Source organism: Heterocephalus glaber, unplaced genomic scaffold (genome assembly GCF_053883595.1).
Source record: "Heterocephalus glaber isolate CG9 unplaced genomic scaffold, H.glaber_assembly_v1.0 deba00000738, whole genome shotgun sequence".
Taxonomy (NCBI): Eukaryota; Metazoa; Chordata; class Mammalia; order Rodentia; family Bathyergidae; genus Heterocephalus; species Heterocephalus glaber.
Window position 1 is genome coordinate 4,745,466 of NW_028258161.1, and position 23,512 is coordinate 4,768,977.

Consider the following 23,512-nt stretch of genomic DNA (forward strand, 5'->3'; position numbering starts at 1 on the left):
GTCTATTTTCCACATGTTAACTTGAGAGAGATCTCAAAACATAAATCTGATCATGTCAGCATTCATTACCCCCACCTTTTGGCTCCTGTTGTTCTTAAGATAAAGATCCATTTCTTAAAACAGCACACAAGACTCATGAGGCCCAGCCTGTCCCTCTAGGGTCACCTCAGGCTACTCTCCCTTTTGTACTCTGTGCTCCCTGTTCACTTCCCTGCACCAGGGCTTTAGAATATGCTATTCTCAAGGGCCAGGGGTCTCTTTTACCTTCTTTACCGTAAGACACTTACTCATCTCTTCAGGTCTCAGTTCAAACATCATCTGCTCAAGAACCCCACCCCCTGGCCCCCATCTGGACCAGGTTCCCCTTCTACACCTTGTCTAACCACACGGCACTAATCAGATTGGTTCTTGGTCCTTTTATTCTTTTTGTTTTTGTTTTTTTTGAAACAAAATCTTGCTATGTAGTTCAAGCTGGCCTTGAATTCACTATATATCGCTGGTGGCCTCAAACTGGAGCGATCCTCCTGCCTCAGCCTCCTGAATGCTGGGATTACAGGAATGTGCCGCTTATGCCCAGCTTTCACTCATTTCTTTTTGTGATAACTGACTAATACCTTCTTCCTCATTAGACTATGAGCTCTGAACAGGGATGTGTCTCTTGGTCACTGATGTCTCCTTTCAGCCTACCACACTGTCTGGTATTTAGTAATGTTTCAATGAAATGTTCAGTGAATGAATTTATAGTTTAGTTTGGGTGACAGAAGTTTTCCTGGTGACTTCAATTTGTTAAAATGACATAGTACTGTGCATCAGATTTCTTGTGATATTAAATATCAATATAGTAATACTTTACTTCCTTCTAACTAGTGAATGGTACGGTCATTCATGTAAAGCTTTTCACTGTAAATATTCTGAACAGTTTGGGATTGTGGATCACTCTGGGACTTAATATAAACTATAAACCAAGAAAATTTATATATTCACAACATTTTACAAACAATTTCAGGGAGTTAGTCTATGGCATGAAATGTAGCATAAAACCACTGCGTCTTGAGCCTTAGCTACCTTTCTATGCTCATTTGCCATTCCATATCAAACTGTACAGTTTCTTACCATACACATCATTTCCTCTCCTGAAATACTCCTTTTTTTTTTAAAAGCAGTTCTCCAATCCTCTGGGAGCCTCATCTGATTCTTGTGCTAGGAACTGAGCAACCTGTGCGGGCTCCCATCATACTGGATGAGGATCAGGCTCCTAGCATTTACCTCCTGATGTGAAAATTATCCACAGGCCTTCAACAAACATACACTAAGTCTAGAGGACCAAAAATTAACAATGGAGAAGACTTAAGAAAATATACAGATAATATCTCTTAACCCAGAAGACAAACTGGAATGCATTAAATAAACTGAATACTTGCTAGTGTTAAGTGTCAACAAAGACTGTGAAAACAGCAGAACATCCAACAAAGATATTTAACTCCTAATAAAATGACTAAAAAATATCTCAGCCTAAGATATCAATGTCAATATGGGCTTCTATTTCAGAAAATCATCATGTCACCAAGAGAACAATGGATCCTCAGTATTAAAGTAATTTGAAGGCAATCCTTGGAAATTCTATCATTGCAGTGGGTTAAGTCAAGCTGTATTCCATCCTCCTGCTGTACCTTTTATGATTCACTTGGCCATGACTTGTAAGCAACAGATCTTAGCTCTTCGATGGAGAATGCATGGTAACTGCAAAGTTAATGTGTAACAAGCACAGGAGAGAACTTTGCACAGAAAGTTATTTACATGATATTCCAACCAAAGGAATTATGTTTTTGTTGTTTTAAACCTGCAACTGTGATTCATCTACCCAGCAGATGAAGCTATTTGCAACTCTGAGGTGGGTGCCAAATGGGACCAAGTATTTATCCTGAGAAAGATTACCATTCATTGCATAACAGAGTATAAGCATGATGCATAATGGACTTTTCCAGGGTGACTGGTAGAATATCATGAGCTGATCGATTCCCACATTTGTCTTCATTTACTATGGAACTCCTCTCTTTTCTGCCGGATTCATTTGTTGTCTTAAGGGAGTGAGAGGAGCACGGGTGGTGGGGTGGAATCAGGCAGAAATATTATCAGAAGCTTCTACAGGAGAAGAGGTTTTTAAAGCACCCGCTGAGATTCACAGGCAGCCTCATTCCAGCCTGCGCTCCTTCTCCAACCACTGCAGTCATGAGAAATACAACTGATGGGGAATGCTGTGTTCTGTAGGTAACGTGACAGGGAAAGCACAAAAAAACAAAAGAAAAGACTGGAAACCACTAAGAAGGTTTCATATATGTCAATGTGCTTTTAAAAACAAATATAGAATTATCATAGAAAAATGGAATTTTAAAAACTCTTAGAAAAATGATATCCAGCACAATTGGGCTTGGGGGAAGAGGAAAGTGGAAAGTAGAGAGATATGGCATTTAATAACATTGCAAGGGGAAGGAGAAAACCCTGTACTTCACAATTGTCTCAAATACATAATAAATCTGTGGTTTTTCAAAGAATCAGCCATCATTTCCAACAGAGACTTCTTAGCCCGCATCTAATACTGTGAGATGGAAATGTGGATACCGCAGTGATTTGGAGCCATCCACACAGGTATTCTGTATAAATAATAATCACAGATAAACCACCAAGCGCACAGGCAAAGCCCTCTGAGGATGCCATAACTATGCAACACAATTGGGTGGGGTCATTGTTTTATTATCCCTGGCCTCTTCCCAGGGGCTAAACCAGGGGGCCAATATCAAAGTCGAGCAATAGCATCTTTACATTTATTTCTAAGGTTTCAAATAATGAAACCCGGTGACTTCTTACTCAATGTGAGACAGACACACAGAGATACCAGCTCTATGCCTATCTGCTTTCCTCCTTCCTTTCATCCCACAACAATCTGTCAGTAATCAATCAGGTTACTGGCAATCAGGTGCTAAGCCCTCGGGGTACAAGTATAAGACATGATCAAGGAACTCACACTGAAGGGAGAACAACAGAAAGAACATGCCAAATGCTTCAACGGAAGTATTCATAAGAACACTGGGAACAGAGGATAAAATACATGTGATTTTGGTAACTACATGACACATTACCATGAAAAGGGGAAATGGGTATTATATACTTAGTCATTCAACAAATACTGACTACACTCCTTTGTCAGTAAGCACAGCAAAATCAAAGTAATCCTTTGTGATTACCCAACCTGCCCTAATCCTTTTTAAGAGCTCAGAGGCCTCTTGCTGCTGACAGAGCAACATAAGTTAATGTATATAAAATACTTAGAACAATGCTTGGCATATGGTAAGGACTCCCTGACTGTTAGTTAATATTGCTATCATCTATCTATCTATCTATCTATCTATTTATCTATCTATCTATCTATGACAAATAAATTCTACTGGCCATAGTGGTGCACCTCTGTAATCTCAGCACTTGGGAGGCTGAGCCAGGAGGATTACAGACAGCCAGTTTGAGGCTAGCCTGAGCTACATAGTGAGTTCAAGGCCAGCCTGAACTACATTGCAAGATTCTCTCAAAAAGACCCAAACCAAATCACAAAACAAAATTAGTACACATAAATTCCCTAGCAGAGCTATCTTGTAGACTGAGCTATTAACATGACTGACTATATTACGTTCCTAACTATCTCAAGTAAACATCTGACTCATATGAGATTTAAAACTATTAATTATAGTAGTCTGAATTTCGCTTATTCCTAAATCAAGAAGAGAGGTGGAACTTTGCCGTGGGTGACTTTAAGATCCATACTATTTATGGACAAGCACCTTGTCCAGCTGTTACCTTTGTGGCTAGATGAATGTTCAGGTTAAAGGAAAGCAGGAAATAGCTGCTGTTATAATTTCTTTCACAATTGTTTTACAGAAAATTGTATATACTGTATTAACACCTACATGGTAATAAAGGTAACTGCCATTTGAAGATTTAAAGTCCTTTCAAGTTTCTTTAAAACCTTCACATAATTTGCAAGGCATTCTCAGTACATTAGCTTCTGAAAACACTGGGCCCAATGTTTTCCTTCTGTTATGCTATTCCTGTTTTCTGTGGTAAAAACAGAAACACCTGCAACTGTTAAATGGACAAAGAATACTAGTGACTTTAACAACTTCACTCTGAAACCAAAATGGAAGTAGCAGAAGGTGAAAAAGAGGATGAATGTGATTACATCAATAATGTTTGAAACCCCTAAGATTTGAATCAGTCATCTGAGAGTAACTTATTACCTCAGAAAATGCTTAGTCACTGACTAAAAACTGAAGCAATGTGCAGACCAAAGGCAGGGATTCAGGGTCAAACTGCAGAGAGCAAAGGGCAGTGAGCATAGGGTTCTGCCTTCCTCCTCATTTTCCCAGCCAAGAAAGTGAAGTGACCCAGCTGTCTTGAGACTGATCATGTGAACGCAATATCAGAGGCTGGGTGAGGAGACGAAAAGTCTCAAGCTAGAAAGGGTGCGGTCTCCCTTACTGGCAGCTGGTCAGGGCCAGGCACCCATCCACATGCTGTGCCTGAGACCCTTCCCCAGGCGCTCTTTTCTGCAAGGTGCCCAGACACACAGTAGACTACCAGCATTGCAGTGGAAGTTCTTCCAAGGGCAGGGTTATCACACATAAAGGCGCTAATGAGCATTTGATAATAATGAGCATTATCTGTTACTTTCAAGTAATATTTAACTTAGAGAGGTTAATATTTTAGTTACATATTTCTGTCTGCCGATTATAGAGTATTATATTGGATGATATAATCTTACCAATTTAGACTGTGGAGTTCTGGAATGAGTCAGTCTTTTCACTTCCTTCTAGTTTATGACTTTGGGTCCCTTGGTGATTCTTAATCACCTTCATTCAATGATAAAATATTTATTTTAAGCCATAACATATTTTCATGGTCTATAAGATAGTTAAGAAAGACAAATTTAAGAACCTAAGAGCAATCTAGTCTATCTGCACACAAGGTAGGCAGGATGGCGAAGAGGTTGTGACTGATGGATGAATAGCTGCTGGCCCCCTCTGATTTCCAGAGCCTTTGTAGACCCCTGACTTTGTCTACTATGGCAAATATCAGGAATTGATCATATTAATTTAAATTAATATGCTGACATTATTGGAGACCATTATAGTAAAAGCCTACAAAAGAGGCATAAGCATTACTTAGGAACGATGGAAGAACATTTTGATTTTATTTTTGTTTTTGTTGTTGGTGGTGGTGGTAGTACTGGGGACCGAACTCGGGACCTTGCGCTTGCGGGGCAGGTGGTGGAACCACTGAGCTAAATCCCTGGCCCTGGATTTTATTTTTAATAAACAGCAGCTAACATGTGGACCTAACATGAGGGCTCACTCCCTTCCTATTAGCTCACCTCGCTTTTACCTCTTGAATCACACCTGGAAAGGAGAATCACCCATGTACTTTGTCTTGTTGCCAGGTGACACACAACAGCATATGTATGATGAGAGATTGGAAAAGAATAGGAAAAAATAAGAGGAGCAAGTTTAGCTTGCTATGGTGCTGAGGCCAACACCTGGATTGTTTGTGAGAGAATGTGATTTCTTCTGCAAACACTAAAGGTGACATGAAAGGAATAAAGGCCTCTTTTACGTCTTCTTTAAAGACCTATTATTTGAAACAAGATCTGTGTGTGCTTTGGTGAAAACAGAATGAAGTTGCTTCTGACAGTGGGATTATAGTTAAACTTTTATCTTACCAGGATATTGCTTGTTCAGGGGTCTACCAGGCCTAGCATGCCATGAGAGTCACAGCTTTTCCTCTGACCCTAACATATTTCTTTCCCAATAGCCAAACTAAGAAATAGTAATGATTACGATAATAACTTGATGGTAATAATAATCAACTGAATACCTCCTATACTTACTGATTCACATATGTTAATTTATATCATGCCACTAGCCTCTGGGATAAGTACCATGATTTCCTCATCTGAAAGATGAGCGAAACAAGACATAAAGTTTGAACCAACTTGCTTAAACAACGAGTAAGTGGTGGAACTGAAATTCCAACCCAGGTAGTTTGATTCCAGATGTATTTTTCTGTACTACAAGTATTGAGCCCAGTGCCTGGCACAAAGTGAGCACTTATTACTGTTATCATTATTTTTAATTTTATTGGATTTAAGAAAAGTATAATGAGTGCTCAGTTAGTGGGGAAGTGACCAGTGACAGAAAATAATACAAGGTCACTTTTCTCAAAAAGCATAGAGGTTAGTGGAAGAGATGGACAATATTCAAAAATTGTGTGTGTGCGTGTGTGTGTGTGTGTGTATGTGTAGTGCTGGTCAAGAACTGTGTTTATAATAAAAATGGATTAGTTGAAGTGAAAGATTGATAGTGATCTCATTTTAGGCCACCATCGCCTTAGACCTGTTATTGGAGGGTGAAAGCACAGCTTTTATTGCTGTGTTATCTATTCACCTTAAAATCTGCAGCCTGGTTCAAGTTTTGGGAACTGTATCAGGTCATTGCTCTATTCAAAGATCTTTAATGGCTTCCTATTTTCTACAATCAAAGTAGCAACTGGGGTGCTAGACACACCTACAAATCCTCATCTCTCCTCTATGGTAGACATCAGTAAACCGTCATGGAAATTTCTTTTCGTTTAGTTGTGGTCTTACAAGTTTGTCAATAAATCAATAATTGGCCCTCAAATTGAAAACGTATTACCACGAGGGTTCTAGTTTGCAAGGAAAAAGCATAGGTTTGGGGCTTAGGCAGGTTTGGGTTTGAATCTCAGCTCTCTGCTACTTGGTGGTGTGATCCTAGCCGAGTCATCAGTCCCACGGTTCTTTGCTCTCATTATGTATAAAATAGTGACAATGAGGACTCTCCACTTAGCATGGCTCCTGGTACAAATTGGTCAGTAGATTGAAGTTATTATTTTTGTCGTGATTATCCTACTGTTCATATTTGTCTTCAGAAAGAAACCTTCTAAATCTCCATAATATAATTTACACTTCTATATTTATCTCCCATACTCTCTTCAAGGAACTTCTCACTTCAACCAGGCTTGTATAACTTAATGTCTCCCATCACTAGCCTGCCATGTTCTCTTTTTCTCTGTGTATAAAAATCTGCCTTCCCCATTAAACTTTCACACTTACTATTTATTTCTGATACTTTTCTGATACTTCATTGTATACTCAATGCCTAGCAACATTCTCATATATTGGTTTTTAATTCTACATTCTAATTTAACTCTGTATATGCATTTATCTTGTTTTCCCATCCAAACTCTCAATTCTTTAAAGGTTGGACTATGCAGTATTTGTATCCTCAAAATGGCACCTAGTGAGATGACTGCACCTTGTTATCAGTGAATGTATAAAATGTGAATAACACGCTTATTATAATAAACTAAAAGTTTTGTCATGGATTAAGAAGATAAATTAATTTTTAATTTTTCATATTATGTTGAAGGACTCAATCTTATGGAAAAAATCTGTTTTTTTCCTTTGAAGTAGAAAATTAGAATGCTCTACTTTTGTTTGCCAACTGGTCATAGTTAAAATATTCATACATATAATAGCAAATGTTAAAGAAAACTATGTATCTCTCTACACAATCAGAAAGGATTTCTGTTCTTTGCTTTTTATATATGCATATTTTAATATGTACAATTTCCTTTAACATGATAAAATCAACAACTTCTGGGATTATCACAGTACTCTAGGAGGCTGAGGCAGGACGACAACTCAGTGACATAGGGAGACCCTGTCTCAAAATAAAAATTAAAAAAGCAAAAAAGGGGGCTGGGGGTTTAGCTCAGTGGCTCCGTGCCTGCCTTGCAAGTGCAAGGTCCTCAGTTCGATCCGCGATACAAAAAAAAAAAAAGAGCAAAACAGGCTTGGTGACTCATGTCTGCAATCCAGAGGCTGAGGCAGGAGAATCTAAAAGAGTTTAAGCCAGCGTAGGTGGCACAGTGAGTACAAGGCCAGCCTGAACTCAAAGCAAGACCTCATCTCAAAAGCAACACCAACAAAAACAAAACAAACAAGCAAGCATATATCATGTTTCATAGGTCAAAGAGACCCATAAAGTAAATTCTTTTTGTGCCACTGGAGACCTTTGAACCTAGAGCTTTCATGCTGAGCTACATTCCCAGCCCTTTTTATTTTTTATTTCGAGACAGGGTTTTGCTAAATCACTAAATTTCTCAGGTTGGGCTTCAAATTGTGATCCTACTGCCTCAGCCTCCCAGAGTGCTGGGATTACAGGCGTGCACCATCATACCCAATAAGATATATGTGTTCCGTGTCAGATGTGAAAAAGTAATTACCCCACAGACTCTACCATTCCCCAGATGGTACTGCTCTAGGGTGGTCCCTCACCATGCTCTGGCAAAGTAGGGAATGTGGGGGTCTAAAGCAGCAGTGGTGCCAGCGGTGGCAGGAGTGCTCCACCCTGGGAAGGAGCAGTGTTTTCCCACTGACGCTGGAACTGCCTGTGAACAGTGACAGTGAAAAGTGAGGCACTTTCAGGGGATTTGCTTACTGTTTTAGAACTAGCCATGGAAAATGTAGCTGCCTTGCCTGCACCTGCAGCAGAGCACTTCATGCCACAGCAACAAAGTAACCTGCAGGGAGAGCTGAATCTATTCAATTAAAGAAATTTAAGTCTGCTGGTGGTTAAGTATCCTTTAAAAACAAAATGATGCTGATGATGGGAAACAATTTTTTCTAATGTCTTCATTTGGAAGATTTAAAAAAGTTGATCAGAGCCAGGTGTAGTGGCGCATGCCTGTAATCCCAGCACTTGAGAGGCTGAGGCAGGAGGATTCCCATGAGTTTGAGGCCAGCCTGCACTACATAGAGTTCAAGGCCAGCCTGAACTCATAGTGAGACTCTGTCTCACAAAACAAAAATCAACAACAACAACAAAAAGTTGATCATTGTGTCTCTCCCCAACATGGGTTCTGTTACTGTTGTTTACTTTTTGGTTTGCTTTTGGAAATGTTTCAGGTCTGAGAAATTCCAAACTTGAGAGCCACTAACCAAGTGATCAACTTGACTTAATACCATGAAAGTCTGCCATGTCGTCTGGCTTGAGGTGGGGAGTGTCAAAGTCTGGCATACTGTCCTATAGCAACAGTGTTAAGTGCGAACTTGTTAGAAATGCAAATTCTCCAGCCCTACCGCAGCTCTCCCGAATCAGAAACTCTGGAGCCCAGAAATACATGTTTCTAAAAAGCCGTCCTGGAGATTCTGCCACTGGTAAAGTTTGAGAACAGAATAGTGCAGAGATGAGAAAGTACAGAGACAAAGTCCTGGAGGCTCTTGATTGCCCTTGCAAGGTCACTTTAGCCCCCTGATTCTACACTGATTTATTTTATATGGATTTGCCACAGTTATTAATTAGCCAATCTTTCCAAAAGGAATTTAACCGAAATTTATTTCCTAGTGCCTACAGTGAACAATTTTATAAATGCCTGTATAAAGTGGGATAAATCATATTAAATAATGGTTTTTAAACCATTAGGCTTGTGGGTGGGGGATTTAGCTCAGTGGTGCCGCTGGCTGCCTCACAAGTTCAAGGTCCCAAGTTCGATTCCCAGTACCAAAAACAAAAACAAAAAAACCAGACATAAACCATTAGGGTTGCTACTTTCCAGGCTGAGAAGACAGCTGATCAGAAGGAAGTTAGATCTGAGCCTGTGCTTAAAGTCCTGAAAGGACTATGGACCTGTATAATTCCCTTTGTGGGATATAGTGACTGCTGGAATTAAGAGTATTCATGTCTATAGAAACTTTCCCAAAGAAAACAGGTATTATGACTAGCTAGGACAAGTTATTCCAGGATTTTATTACTAGAGATCCATAAGTGCCTTGGATGAAAAAAAATCTACCTGTGCTAAATGAAGGAAGCAGAGATACATTTATTACTGAGGTAATGTGAGGACTACCTGGGGTAAAAGTAACAGAAGTAACTTAGGAACATGAGCTTCATTTATGACAGAGATTGTTCTATGACCCAAGATTCCTTTACCTGATGAAATACTAAGTATGATAATGAACTACAATTTGATAGCCTCGTGCCTGTTCTATTTTAGGATGTTTTAAAGTTAATGTAGAGACTTTTTGAAGTAAGGGGGTGGGGAAAAGGAAGAAAAACAATCTATGTGAACCATCAGCGTTCCACATGCACGTTTCAGGTTTCACCTGAATACGGTCGGCAGTGAAAGGAGATACGGCAGTCATGGACCGTTCTGGCACCTGGTAGGCAGAGGGAATAATGAGATGTGGCCACTGAAAAGTGAGCATCACCCTCATTGGGGCCCTGTGACATTTCAGCCTTGTAGAGAGAGGTGCACTGTTCCCACTCATGAGACATTCCCCCACGTGCTTATGCAACAGATGCTGCCTAAAAGCCAGCGCTATGCTAGGCAGGGACTGAAGATACAAGTCTATGATAGCCAGGCATGATGGCACATGCCTGGAATCCCAGCCACTTGGGAGGCTAAGGCAGGAAGATTGAAACTCTGAGCTCAACCCAGGCAATTAAGCAAGACTCTGCCTCAAAAATAAAATAAAAGGGCTAGAGATGTAGCTCAATGGTAGAGAACTTGCCTAGCATGTGCAAGGCCCTGGGTTCAATCCTTAGCACTGAAAAATAAATAAATAAATAAATAGATAGATAGATAGATAGATAGATAAATGTCTATGATAGGCCCAGTCCCTCGAGGCACTTATTAACCAAAGGACAAGGCAGGGTCCCTGCACTCTTGTAAGCCACGTGCCCATACCATGCTAAATGGTGACTAAATGGTGAGTGCGGATTTGAGGAGGCTGAAGAAAATTATTTCCAGCTGTAAAATATCCAGGCCTCTGTCCTTGTCAGCCTCAGTGTGTACGCAGTGCGAGCCCAGGCCTCTCGCCACTCGCTGGGAGGCCCATGGCAGCCCTAAGAAAATCAGGTGATCAACCAAGCCAGGCTGGCTCTGTCCAGAGAAGCCAGGCTCCCCGAGCAGAGACTGGGGCGCCCTTGGAGATGGAAAAGCCCTGGGCCACCATGGAATTCACCAAGTGAGGCTGCTGCTGCTTCTGACTCACGCTGAGTCCAGAAAGCAGGACAGGTCCTGACTGGCCGGCTCACAGGTCTAGGCTTTCCTGCACACCAGAGAGCAGGCCAACGGCTTCTCTCAAGTCTGGTGTCCCCTCACCCCTAGGAAAGTGGCTTCTAAATGCTAGCCTGATAGTAGCTACATCAGAGTCACCTGCATCATTAAAATATGTAGAGATACAGAAGCAGGAAGCCCATCCCAGACCCACTCAACCAGACTTCCATGAGAGGCCCCCAGGCTCCTGACCAGCCTTTCCCTACACCCATGGTACCTGCTATTCTCCCAGCTTCTGTGAGATGAACCTTTTTAGACTCTGCACATGAGAGGTCATGTATGGATTAAATCATCACATGGTGTCCCATACATATGTGCAAGCTTTATGTATCAATTTTAAGAAGATGTGCATGCATGCACACACTCCATAGGTGGTTTTGCTGCATCCACTGATTGGAACCATGGCCCCGGGCAGTAGTTCTCAAGCCGTACAGACAGAAGAACCACCTAGAAGACCTCCTGAAGCAGATTCCTGGGCCCAGTCTCAAGGTTTCTGAGTTAGCAGGGCTGGATGGGGCCCGAGAATTTCGCTTCCCCCAAATTCTCAGGTGGTGCAAATGCTCTTGAGGAGGGAAGGACACTTGAGAGGCACTGCACCAGGGATCAGTGGGGCCCAATCTATTGGAACCTGGTCACTAGCAAGGTACAACTTGTTGACCATTCATAGAAGATGCTGCTTTTTACCTACATAACATTCATTCTCCCTTTCTTCCTTCCAACAGAATCTTGAATTTTGCTAAAGCAAACAATATTCCCAACTAAATAAGTACATTTACCACTTCTTTATAAACAGGGAGTGGCCATGCAGTGAAATCCTAGCAAAGAACTCATAAGAAAAAGCTGCTGGGTGGGGTGCTGGCTTCTGCAAAGGCTCCAAGGGGAAAAGGGTGTTGACTCAGCTGGCCTTCCTCGCCTTCTGCTCCTGCTCCTCTCACCACACAGAAGTGGTAGCTGGAGCTCTGAGGACCGTTCTATGACAGGGGAAAAGCACATGTGAAGGACAGCTGAGCGCAATAGGGAGGAGGAGCTTGGGTCCCCAATGTTAAGGGGCTGCCGTCCAGCCCTGGATACCTGCCTACATGTCTCACGTGGTGGGGCAGAAAAATACAACTCTTATCTTTTAAAGATATTATTTTGAGGGCCTCTATTACAAGTGACCAAAAATTAATTTCTACTTTGTAAGCAAGATGGAAGCTGTTCTGGTCTCCCCTCCTGCTACTGTCACGTGGTTCCAGGTTTCCTCTTCCCTTCCCCAATCTAACTGTCCCTCGGGCTTCCTTTGAGCCTCACTACCAAGGTAAACTCCCTGAATCTTGAACCTCTACAGTAGGCCTCCTAGCTCTAAATGAAGCTTGGACATCCCCTCAGGCATCAATTCCTTGGAGTTCTCAGGTGAAGCATCTCTGTTAGGTGGACAGTCTTTGGCCTCAGTGCTAATTTTAGACCTCTTGTCACCATGTGTGAGTCCCTGACTCTTGGGGGCCTGTGCCATCTGGCTCCATCCACTCTTCTTACTGTTATTATACCTTAGACCCACTTTCCTGAGACGTCACAGCTTGGATCATCATTTTCCCTCCCATCTGGCCTCCTACCCAAGATCTTGGGTGACTGAAGTGCCACCAACACTAGAATCTCTCTCAGTCCCTATACTTTACTTACTTATTTCTAGTGACCGATACTGACCTGTACTCTACACTGCTAGCTCTTCCATCACCAAAGCCTAAAGTTAATCATCACCATGAAAAGATCCATCTTTGAAACTTTAAACTGTGACAAGTCTCTGAGCACAACCCCCTCCCTCTGCTATTCCCAGGACCAAAGTCTGTGCCTCAGAAAGGCCTTCAGTCCCTTGGCCCATGTATGTTCTCCTTTTCTTCTAACACCTCCTGCCATTGCATCTGTCCTTACTTCTAACTTCCAACATTCTTGCTAACATCCTCAATTATCTTTCCTCATTCCACTCCTCTGTAAAACCTCACTCCTAGGCCAATTCAACTGTATGATACATGCAGTCTCCCAAATCAATGAAATCCTAAACACCATCCATAAATCTATATTCTTTGATTAGCTCTTTCTCCAACCCTGTTTCAAAATTTTCCACCATCTTTTCCTCAAAACTCTCAGTGCTAGATGTTTTGGAATTTAAAATAATCAAAGGAGTCAGGGAAGCCACCCATAATCTAATACATTAATATTCTATCAGTGTGACTACTTAAAGTGGGCTCAACAAAAATGATACACAGCCTGATAAAGATTAGGTTAGGCTCTGCCACCAAACTTATGAAAAAATTTGTTTTCAGAGGCTTTCAGATTTTGGTACCACAGATAAAGATGGTATCCCCATACCACTGTCTTCACTCCAGGACAGGACTTAACCCCATGTCATGCCCATAGGTATCCTTCATGTCCAATTTGTCGCTCGGGCGGTCAGTTGTAGCTCCCCGAATGTCTTCTGAACCTCATTGCTCTGGCTGTGTGTACTTCCATATTCATTCAGCTACCAGAATTTTCTCCTGAGTTACCTTAATAGTCATCCATGCTATCTTTCTCCCCCCAGATTGCCTCCCTCTGCCGAGGCCCCTTTGGTCTGTTCTCCATACTAGACACGATCCTGCAACACATACACCTCTGTGTAAAGCACTGAGTTGAAGCCCAAATGCCTCTGGATAAAGTTCAGATGTCATATTATGACTTTACAAGACTCTGACTTTTCGAGCTTATCTCCTGTCATTTCCCACCTCCTGATCAAAGCCCCAGATTTATAAGCTATTTTTAAATCTCCAAGAGAAAACTGTTTGTTCTTGTCTGCACAAGTTGTTCCTTCTTTGACAGTCTACCAGTAAATATCACAACTCTTCTTCCTGTAAGACAGAAACTAAAACTAAAGATAAATTATGACCATGAGTATGTGGAGAGGCCAGAGCTAACCATGGTCAATAAATCTGGATTATCTCATCTTAGTCACCCTATACCTATGTTTGTTTTTAGTTACTTCTTGATTCACTAATTTTTTCATGGTGTACCAGAACAAGATAGCATGCATAATTATATAGCCAAATTAATATGTTTTGATCAACTATACATACAATAAAATATTTATGCATTTTATAAATTTTTATTTTATAATCACAAAGTGATATAGAATACAGACTACTTGGGAAAAAAAGTTACAGAATATTTGGGGAAGAAAAACAAAGACCCATATTTTCATCATTGTCTAAAACAAGTACTGTAATGTCTCTTACAAACCAGTAGGCTCTAAGAAGGCAGAGGCCACTTATCCTGCTTACTGCTGTTCCCCCAATATAATGTTTTTAATTTTAAATAACATAAATATCTGAGTAAAGGATGACCCACCTATTGTTTTGGTGTACAGGATTCAAAATACTTAGACTTTCTCCATAATCCATTCAGCAACTTTGAGAGCTTCAGTTTCTATGCATGCAAAGGGTTAGTTGTTTCTGATAGAGCTAATCAGAAAAAGAGGCTTCTGGGAGCAGAATACACTGGCAAAGCGAAAAGGCAGAGAAGTAGATTTTTTTCCCAAAGAAGCCTTGGGAAGAGGAGAAAATAATACTGATCTCCATGATCACCAGTGGCAGGGGTGAGAGGAGGGGTGCTGCTGAAGTGCACCAAGGAGAAGGTAGCAGCAAGGCTGGCAGGAATTCAGAGGAGGCATCATTCCTTCATATTTATGGACGAGGAACAGCCAACAAAAGACCTCTCGTATAGTAACAAACACCACGCAGCAAAATACATTTGTCACTACCTTGTTAGAGCTATAGAGAACTCATCTAGAAAGGTCTCTGATAAGTCAAGAAATAAATGAATAAAGTGAATGTGCATCTCTGCTGTTTATCTCAAAGGTATCAAGGTCATGAAAGTCTGGGAAAATCTGAGGCACCTGATGAGCAGGCCCTGGTTTCATCCCCAGTATGGACAGAGAGGGAGAGAGAGAGACAGAGAGACACAGAGAGGGAGGGAGGGAGAGAGAGAGAGAGAGAGACAGAGAAAGAGACAGAGAAACAGAGACCGAAAGTGCTAAGAAGAAAATGAAACACAAACATGGTTCTGACCTGGATTCTTTTGCTATTACTGAGACTTGAGTAGAGTCTGAGAATTACATGATAGAAATGCATCAGTCCTAATTTCCTAATTTGGATGCTTATAATGTGGCTATGTATAAAAAATGATTTTTATGTTAAAAAAAAGTGTTAAGCATAAGACAGTGGCTCTGCAGCGGGCTGTTTGTTATCAATGAAAGCTCCAAAAGGTTCCCCATTACTGACACGGGGCATTATGTTGGCAACTTACTCTCATGTTCATTAGAAAAAGATTTTTGTATTGTATTTCCAACTTTTCTAGAAGTTTGATTTTTTAAAAGTTAGTATCTCAGTAGCCAGGCACAGTGGCACATGCCTATAATCCCAGCCCTTGGGAGGCTGAGGCAGGAGGATCACCATGAGTTTGAGGGCAGCCTGGGCTACACAGTGAGTTCAAGGCCAGCCTGAACTTCATAGTGAGACTTTGTCTCAAAATAAAACAAAACAAACAAAAACCAAAAAAACACCCCCAAAATAAAAATAAATTAGGATCTCAGGCCGTGTAGTTCAGTGGTAGAGTGCATGCTTAGGATGTGTGAGGCCCTGGATTTGATTCCCAGCACCACACTATCCCACAAGTAGAATTACTGTGGGGTGGGACAGAATGTCAGTATTCTAAAAACTGCCTGTGTGACTCTAATGTGCACCTCAGGGTTGGAACCACTGTTACAGAGGCTTCATTATTAAAGAAAAAAGGTTACATCTTTGTCTGAGAAATGTCTGTTCATTTCAGATACCCATTTTTGAATTGGGTCTTTATATTTGGGGGTCTGATTTTTTTCAGTTCTTTATATATTCTAGATAGTAGACAAAGAAGTAGAAATAGCAAATAAACATATGAAAAAATGTTCAACATGACTGGTCATTTGAGAGAGGCAGATGAAAACAACACTGAGATTCCACCTCACCCCACAAAGAATGGCTGCTATCAAGAAATCAACCAATAACAAATGCGGGCGGGGGTGTGGAGAGAAAGGAACCCTTTTCCATTGTTGGTGGGAGTGCAGACTAGTGCAACCACTGTGGAAATCCGTATGGAGATACCTTAAAGAACTAGGACTAGAGGTCCCATTTGACCCAGCTATTCCCCTACTGGGTATCTTCCCAAAAGAATTAAAAGAATCATACCACAGCGATATATGTGCACCCATGTTTATAGCAGCACAGTTTGTAATAGCTAAAACTTGGAAACAGCCCAATTGCCCATCCACTGGAGACTGGATAAACAAGATGTTTTTTATAAAATGGACTACTACTCAGCCATAAAGAACAAGAAACTAGAGACATTTACAGCTAAGTGGATGAACACTGAGGCCATACTCTTAAATGAAATAAACAGGACATACATGTGTAAATACTGAATAGTTTCTCTGGTGTGAAAAACTAAAAGTGTAACTAAGAATCAAAATGTATAATTGGTATTGTGAAATAGGAAGAAAAAGTCTAAAGGAATAGGGGAAATGGGAGGGATAGGGGAAAGGAAAGAAGGGAAAAGAAAAATATGAGAAAAGGAAGAAATGGAAACAAATTATTTGAAAATAGGGAAGGGTGGAGGGGGTAAAGGGAGGGCCAGGGAATGGGGAAAAAATAAGAACCAAGATAGATTATGTAAAGGTACAAGAGCCCAGTGATGAATGTAACTATACTGTATAACTAAAAAATGTACCAATAAATAAATTTTTTAAAAAAGACTCCCCCCCCCAAAAAAAAAGAAAAGAAAAAAGGTTACAACCTTTTTGACTAACAATGAACCACAGTTTACTTAATCAGATTCTTCTCTCTTTTCCTCCAATAATTATTTATTGACAAATTTTTATGTGCCAGGCAAGAAGGAATCTCTTTCAAGGGAGTACACAATCTTTTGAAAATATATATGAGCAAACAGACACTGTGCTATGATGACGATGATGATGATGATGATGATGATGATGATGATACAATTACTCTCATTTGTCAGGTACTACACTGTCTGATGGGGCTGGTACTCTCAGCTGGTTTCATTTTATGAAATAAGGAAACCTAACAACAGTGACGTGAGCAGAAACACACAGCTATTTTGACTTTTGGCTATGGGAAGCCAAGTGCCATGGAAATCCACACATGGACCCTGGTGCAGACAGAGGGTCATGGATGGTTTCTTAGAAGGTGGGCCATGGACTTTGTCTTTACACATGCACATGTTTTCCCATTTTAATAACCATTAATTCTCCTTCCATGAACATGCACGCAGATGACTTTCCATTTGATATTCCTGCTGCCATGCTGCTCCTTTGGTTAGATGGTAAGAAGCAGACTTCTGAGCCAAATTGTGTGGAAAAATCACTAGACCATCAATGCATGCTGTCCCTTAGCTGTCACCAGCAATATCAGGATGTCACTTAATCCTTTGCCATTAGTACACAACTAGGACTTATTTCGTCACTACTGAAACTGAATAGTTTCCCATCAATGCTTTAACACATAAATTCAAGATCCTTACTGTTACAACCAAGAGAATGTCAGAGAACATTACCAGTGAAATAACACTCTAGGATGCCTCATAAGTATACTACTTTTATTTATTTTTATAATCACAAAAGTGATTTTGGCACAGCTAGCAGCATGTAAGCAAATCAGACCTTCATATTCATGCTAAGATTTTTGGCCTTTCAAATTACTGTGAGCTCTATGAGAACAGAGCTTGTCTTGTTTGATTCTGAAATTCTATCACAATGCCTGCAAATAAAACAAGGTTTATAACCACATGCTGTAAAAATATAATGAAGTGATAGATGATGAAAAGATAGAAATTGAAATCATACTTTTGGAGCCCTACACATATAATGCCAATAAACACAGCTCAGTAACCATCACATTAGGGCAAGATGAAGAACAAGTAACGTGTTCTTCATTGCCTGCCATATAAATAGGATGACAATTCAGTTTGCCTGTAACTATGCTAGTTTACGCCTCCTCTTGTCCTAGCATCTTGTCCGACTGGAGTTGCGTCTCAGAAGGATCCTGCATTGGGTGATAAATGTTATGGTCCTTCTACATCTACAGGATGTTCCCTTAATGAACAACAGGTCTTTCAGACAAGAGTGTCCCTGATCAGAGAGAGAGCTTACCATTGGGTCACTCTGAATTTCACTTTGAAGACCTATGAGAAAACTCTGGGCCATAAGTGTTTTATGATGCTTCTCCACTTAAAGGCAAGTAACCATTTGCAAATACGAAGTTAATCCCTAACTAAGAGAATATCCTTGGCTCCATTGGCAGCCTCCGTTAGCATTCTCTATTCCATTTTATTGGTAAGGGAAGTGAGGTATGGGAAGAAAAAGTGACCCGTCCAAGGTCGCATCAAGCATGAGTCAGCCAAACATAAGGAGCTTGTGGGAGCTCCAACTTTTGTTTCTTGATTACCTCTCTAAACTGCAAAGTCATTAGTTTGTAATGAAATCAACAGTGCAGTCAGGTTGGAAAGATGTTAATCATTTAGAAAATGTCTTTATAAACTGTGGGCACTAATAATCTATTTCAAATTATATAAGCAAACCAATGGGCATACTTGGATAATATTTTTAATGGGTATTAATTTCATGATTAATAATATTTTAGTTTCACTGAGTTACAGTCACTATTTGGGGTTTTTTTTGGGGGGGGTTGTTGTTTTTGTTTTGTTTTGTTTTTTTGGTACCAGGGATCAAACTCAGGACCTTGGATTTGCCAGGCAGGCGCGGCACGACTGAGCTACATCCCTGGCAGCAGTCACTATTAAAACCTCATGTAGTTTCGCCACCTGCTGCGCAAGCGCAAGGACCTGAGTTCGATCCCAGGTACCAAAAAAAAAAAAAAAAAAAAAAAACCTCATGTATCAGCTCCACATTATCAGGGTGAAGAGAGTATATATAAAATAGGTGAATTTAAAATAATCATTTAATCCTTCTGGTAATTAAAAATAAAGTCTGCTACATTTTTACATTTTGTAAGTATATCTAAATTTCATATAATGGTACATTTAGATAAAATTTTGGTAGATTAACAGATTACAGCAAAAAAATCTCGATGGTGCTAATTCATTCTCTATAGCAACAGAAACAAAAGCTGACTAAATTCATATTTAATAGTTTATATCCAAGATGCCTGTGCAACAGAGTGACTCTACTGCTTGTATAAAAGGAGAGGCATAAATGTGTAGAGTTGGAGAGACTCGGTATTATAGATACATCATCCCACATTAACTTATAAACATGCTGCAATGTCAGTCAAGGTCCTATTTGCATCTTGTGGAGGTGGAATAGAGAACTTAGTAGAACATATATAAATTCATTTGGAGGAGTAAATTTAAGAAAATAAACCAAGAAAAGTTTTATAAAGTATAAACTACAATAATAACAATAGCAGTTTTCTAGCACAGGCTATAGGGATGAGATGAAAAGTTCAGAAATAGGCACAGGTGTGTAAGTATTCAGTAGATGATAAAGACAAGAAAGGATGGAAAATGTATAATACATTGTGAGAGCTAGCTAGGTCCTTACCTTATACCAAATGCCAAATACATTCCAGGCAGTGTGAACGTTACAGTGTAAGAAAACAAAGTTAAAATATTTGGGGAAGGCTTTTCTATACATGACTTCAAAGATAAAATAATTTTTAAAGAGCCTAATAGATTTGATCACCTAAAACATACATTATCATCACTAAAATAATATGTACTAAGAGTATCAAGCATTTTTGACTATTCATATAATCAATTGAATTTATCATTTACCTCTTAGTTTCTTTTAATACACAAAATATTTTAAACTGTAAGAAATTAAAAATATGAATTTTTTCTTTAAGGTTTACGTGTTTTAGTTTTTTTGCTTTAGGACCACAAATGACTTTCTTAACCCCAAATCAGATCAATTTTCACTTTTTTTTTAGAATTCTTTCATTTCTCCTTATTTTATGGTAATTAAATAGATGAGAGGTTATGATATGATTCTCTTATTATCTGATTTCAAAAAATGAGTCACTTCTGTGAGTCTCACTTTCCTTTTCCTAAAAAACCAGACACAATGGGGCAGGGGATTCAGCTCAGTGGCACTGCACTCGCCTCATAAGTGCAAGGTCATGAGTTTGAGCCCCAGTACCAAAAAAAAAAAAGCCAGGGATTTAGCTCAGTGGTCCCATGCCTACCTTATAAGTGCAAGGTCCTGAAGAAAACCAGACACAATAATCTAGCCTATTAGGATTCTGTGGCAATCAAAAGAAATAATTTATAGAAAGCACTTATCATGGTAGAGCTTGGTACATAAAAAAGTACCTATAATTGGTGGTTATTACCTTTAATGCTATCACATTGCATATTGGACTTCTTAATTTCATTGGGATATTGTTATGACTAGGGACTTATAATAGTGGTAGTGTCACTTTATTTTTTAAATTTTTCATTAGCGTATGTCTGCAGCACCTAATGATTACATTCATCATGGGGAGATGGTACATGTACGTAACACATCGTATCATATGTCACTTGATTTAAAAACATGTTTCATGTGATTTAATGTACTAGTTTCTTATGAAACTATTTTTAAACTAACATGTCAATGAGAAAAGAATATCTCAATTTTTTGAAGATTAACTAGTTATATACAGCATATTACAATCTGGTTTTTTTTTTTCCCCTTAAATTCTTTCAGTGGTACATTTTAGGTATACAATACTTTTACACTTATCATTGGGTGCTTGCACCTGTACATGATGTATCTTGGTTCTTATTTTTTACCCATTACCTGTGTGCCCTTCACCCCTCCACTCTTCCCTATTTACAAAGACTTTGTTTCCATTTTTTCCTTTTAGGGAAAAAAATTTTAGCAGCTGTACCTCGGACAAAGGACTACTATCTGGAATATATAAAGAACTTAAAAAAAATCAGACCCCCCAAATATAAAGACCCAATCCAAAAATGGGCAACTGAAATGAACAGACATTTCTCAAAGAAGTAAAAGCAGCAAATAAACATATGAAAAAATGTTCACCCTCACTGGTCATTCAAGAGATGCAGATGAAAACAACACTGAGATTCCACCTCACCCCACAAAGAATGGCTGCTATCAAGAAATCAACCAATAACAAATGCTGGTGGGGGTGTGGCAGAAAGGAACCCTTCTCCATTGTTGGTGGGAGTGCAGACTGGTGCAACCACTGTGGAAATCAGTATGGAGATACCTCAAAGAACTAGGACTAGAGGTCCCATTTGTCCTAGCTATTCCTCTGCTGTGTATCTTCCCAAAAGAATTAAAAGAATCATACCATAGTGATATATGTGCACCCCTATTATAGAAGCACAGTTTGTAACAGAGAAAGCTTGGAAACAGCCCAAGTGCCCATCAACTGGAAACTGGATAAAGAAGATGTGGTTATTTTTATAAAATGGAGTACTACTCAGCCATAAAGAGCGAGAAACTAGAGACATTGATAGCTAAATGGATGCATATTGAGGCCATACTCTTAAGTGAAATAAATAGGATACACATGTGTAAATACTAAATAGTTTCTCTGGTGTGAGAAACTGAAAGTGTAAATAAGGATTAAAATGATTAAAATGAATAATTGATAATGTGAAATAAGAAGAAAAGCTCCAAAGGGGTAGGGGAAGTGGGAGGGGTAGGGGAAAGGAAAGAAGGGAAAAGAAAAATTACGTTGTTTTTTTTTTAAGAGATGGGGTCTCATTTCACTGCCCAGGTTGGCCTTGAACCCCTGGGCTCAAGCAAACTCCTGCCTCAGCCTCTCAGTAGCTGAGTCTGAAGGAGAAGAACACTGTGCTTTGCTACAATTTGGTCTTTTAAAATTGCCATCTGCAGGTATCAGATGGCCAAGTAAGAGTGTAATCCAAGAATATTAAGTGGTTTCTTACATGCCAGAACTGCTGAGACAATTCATGAACTTGATATAAAGAAGATGTCTACCTTTCTTTATCTTACCTCTAGGAGGCCATCCTCTGGCAGATCTGTACAGTGCACAGCATTCTGGATCTTAGTTTTACCAAAGATTGCTCTGAGGGTCCCAGGGCGTAAATGTCGGGCAATTTCCTATGAAATACACATTCACAGAGAGTTAGTATAGGGTATTAGTAAGAAAACCACTAGCTATATGAAACACTTGAATTATTTTATTTCTAAAATACATGTTATACTTTGAGGGTACTGATTTTTCCTGGAAACAGCATGAATTTACAGTGGACCCTTGACTTACAAACTCAGTTCGTTCCCAAGAGCTGGCTGTAACTCAAGTTGGTCAATTGCCTCCAATGTCTCTCTCCTGTATAATTTTAGGTCACACTTTCTTCCAGGCAGATCTCAGTGTCCTTAGAGACACTGGCCCAGGATTTCTCAGTGAACCCCACACAGGTCAGGATGTTGTCCTGTTCCTTCCAGAACTCTTCAAGGGTTAAATCTGTATCTGAGGCCATCTGGAAGCACAACTGGCCACCATTTGGGCCATAACTCAAAACTTTGGTTGTAAGTTAAAACTAAAATTCCAGTTGTAACCCATGTTGTTCATATGTCAAGCCGGTTGTAACTCGAGGGTCCACTGTTTGGAAATTTTCAGCACTGAAATATCGTTTACTTATGAAGTTGCTTCTGTGGTCCACTGTAACCTTTGTCAGTCCGCGGTAATCTACTGTAATGGACGCCAAAAGGTAAACACATTTCTTTTTATCAATAGATTATTGGAATCACAGAAAACATCAACCCAGCTCATCACTCTAAATGACTTATGTTTATAAAGATAGTAAAAATCTTACCAACTTGATTTAACAGGAAACCATTTGATGGTATTGAATTTTTAAGGTTTGTTTTTTTTTTAAGTGTTAGTTGTATCTGCTTATTACTAGCTCATCTTGGAGGGGGGTAATGGTCACAAACAGCCCGGAATTTCATGAACATTGGAAGTTTTACAAGAATATAACAAAACAAGAGAGGTAACAGGATGATAACAATGGACTATAAAAACTTAAAGTGAGAAAGAAAGGAAGTGAGGATGTAGGATACCAAGTGAGGAGAGAGAGAATGAAAAGGTGGATGGAGGGATTTGGGCTGAGCCAAATGGATGGGATGACTATTAAGATAAGTGTGTTAGAGAGAAGTAAAGCAGAAAATTGAGAGACCGGGACACTTGAGCTTGGCAGGTGTGGAGAAAGGAGGCTACAATGACTGATAATGACTAGTCAATGGTGGAGCAATGGGTGAGGTTAGGTT

The 23,512-nt window shown here is 39.8% G+C and overlaps 1 protein-coding gene and 1 long non-coding RNA gene across 16 annotated transcripts in view; one reads left to right on the forward strand and one right to left on the reverse strand.

Moving 5' to 3' along the window:
• The window catches only part of Nme7 (NME/NM23 family member 7), a 192,535-nt gene that overhangs the window by 19,936 nt on the left and 149,087 nt on the right, over nt 1–23,512 (reverse strand). For all 15 annotated transcript variants that reach the window (XR_015449514.1, XR_015449522.1, XR_015449516.1 and 12 more), the window contains one exon: nt 22,235–22,342. Coding sequence is in view for 6 of the 15 variants with exons in the window: in XM_087206893.1 (XP_087063019.1) it covers nt 22,235–22,342 (108 nt within the window). In the remaining 9 variants the exon portion in view is untranslated. The remainder of the gene's footprint in view (nt 1–22,234; nt 22,343–23,512) is intronic.
• Nucleotides 1,617–22,239, forward strand: LOC147829126 (uncharacterized). Its single transcript, XR_015449527.1, has 3 exons — nt 1,617–1,891; nt 17,245–17,432; nt 21,111–22,239. It is a non-coding gene; the product is annotated as an uncharacterized LOC147829126 (long non-coding RNA).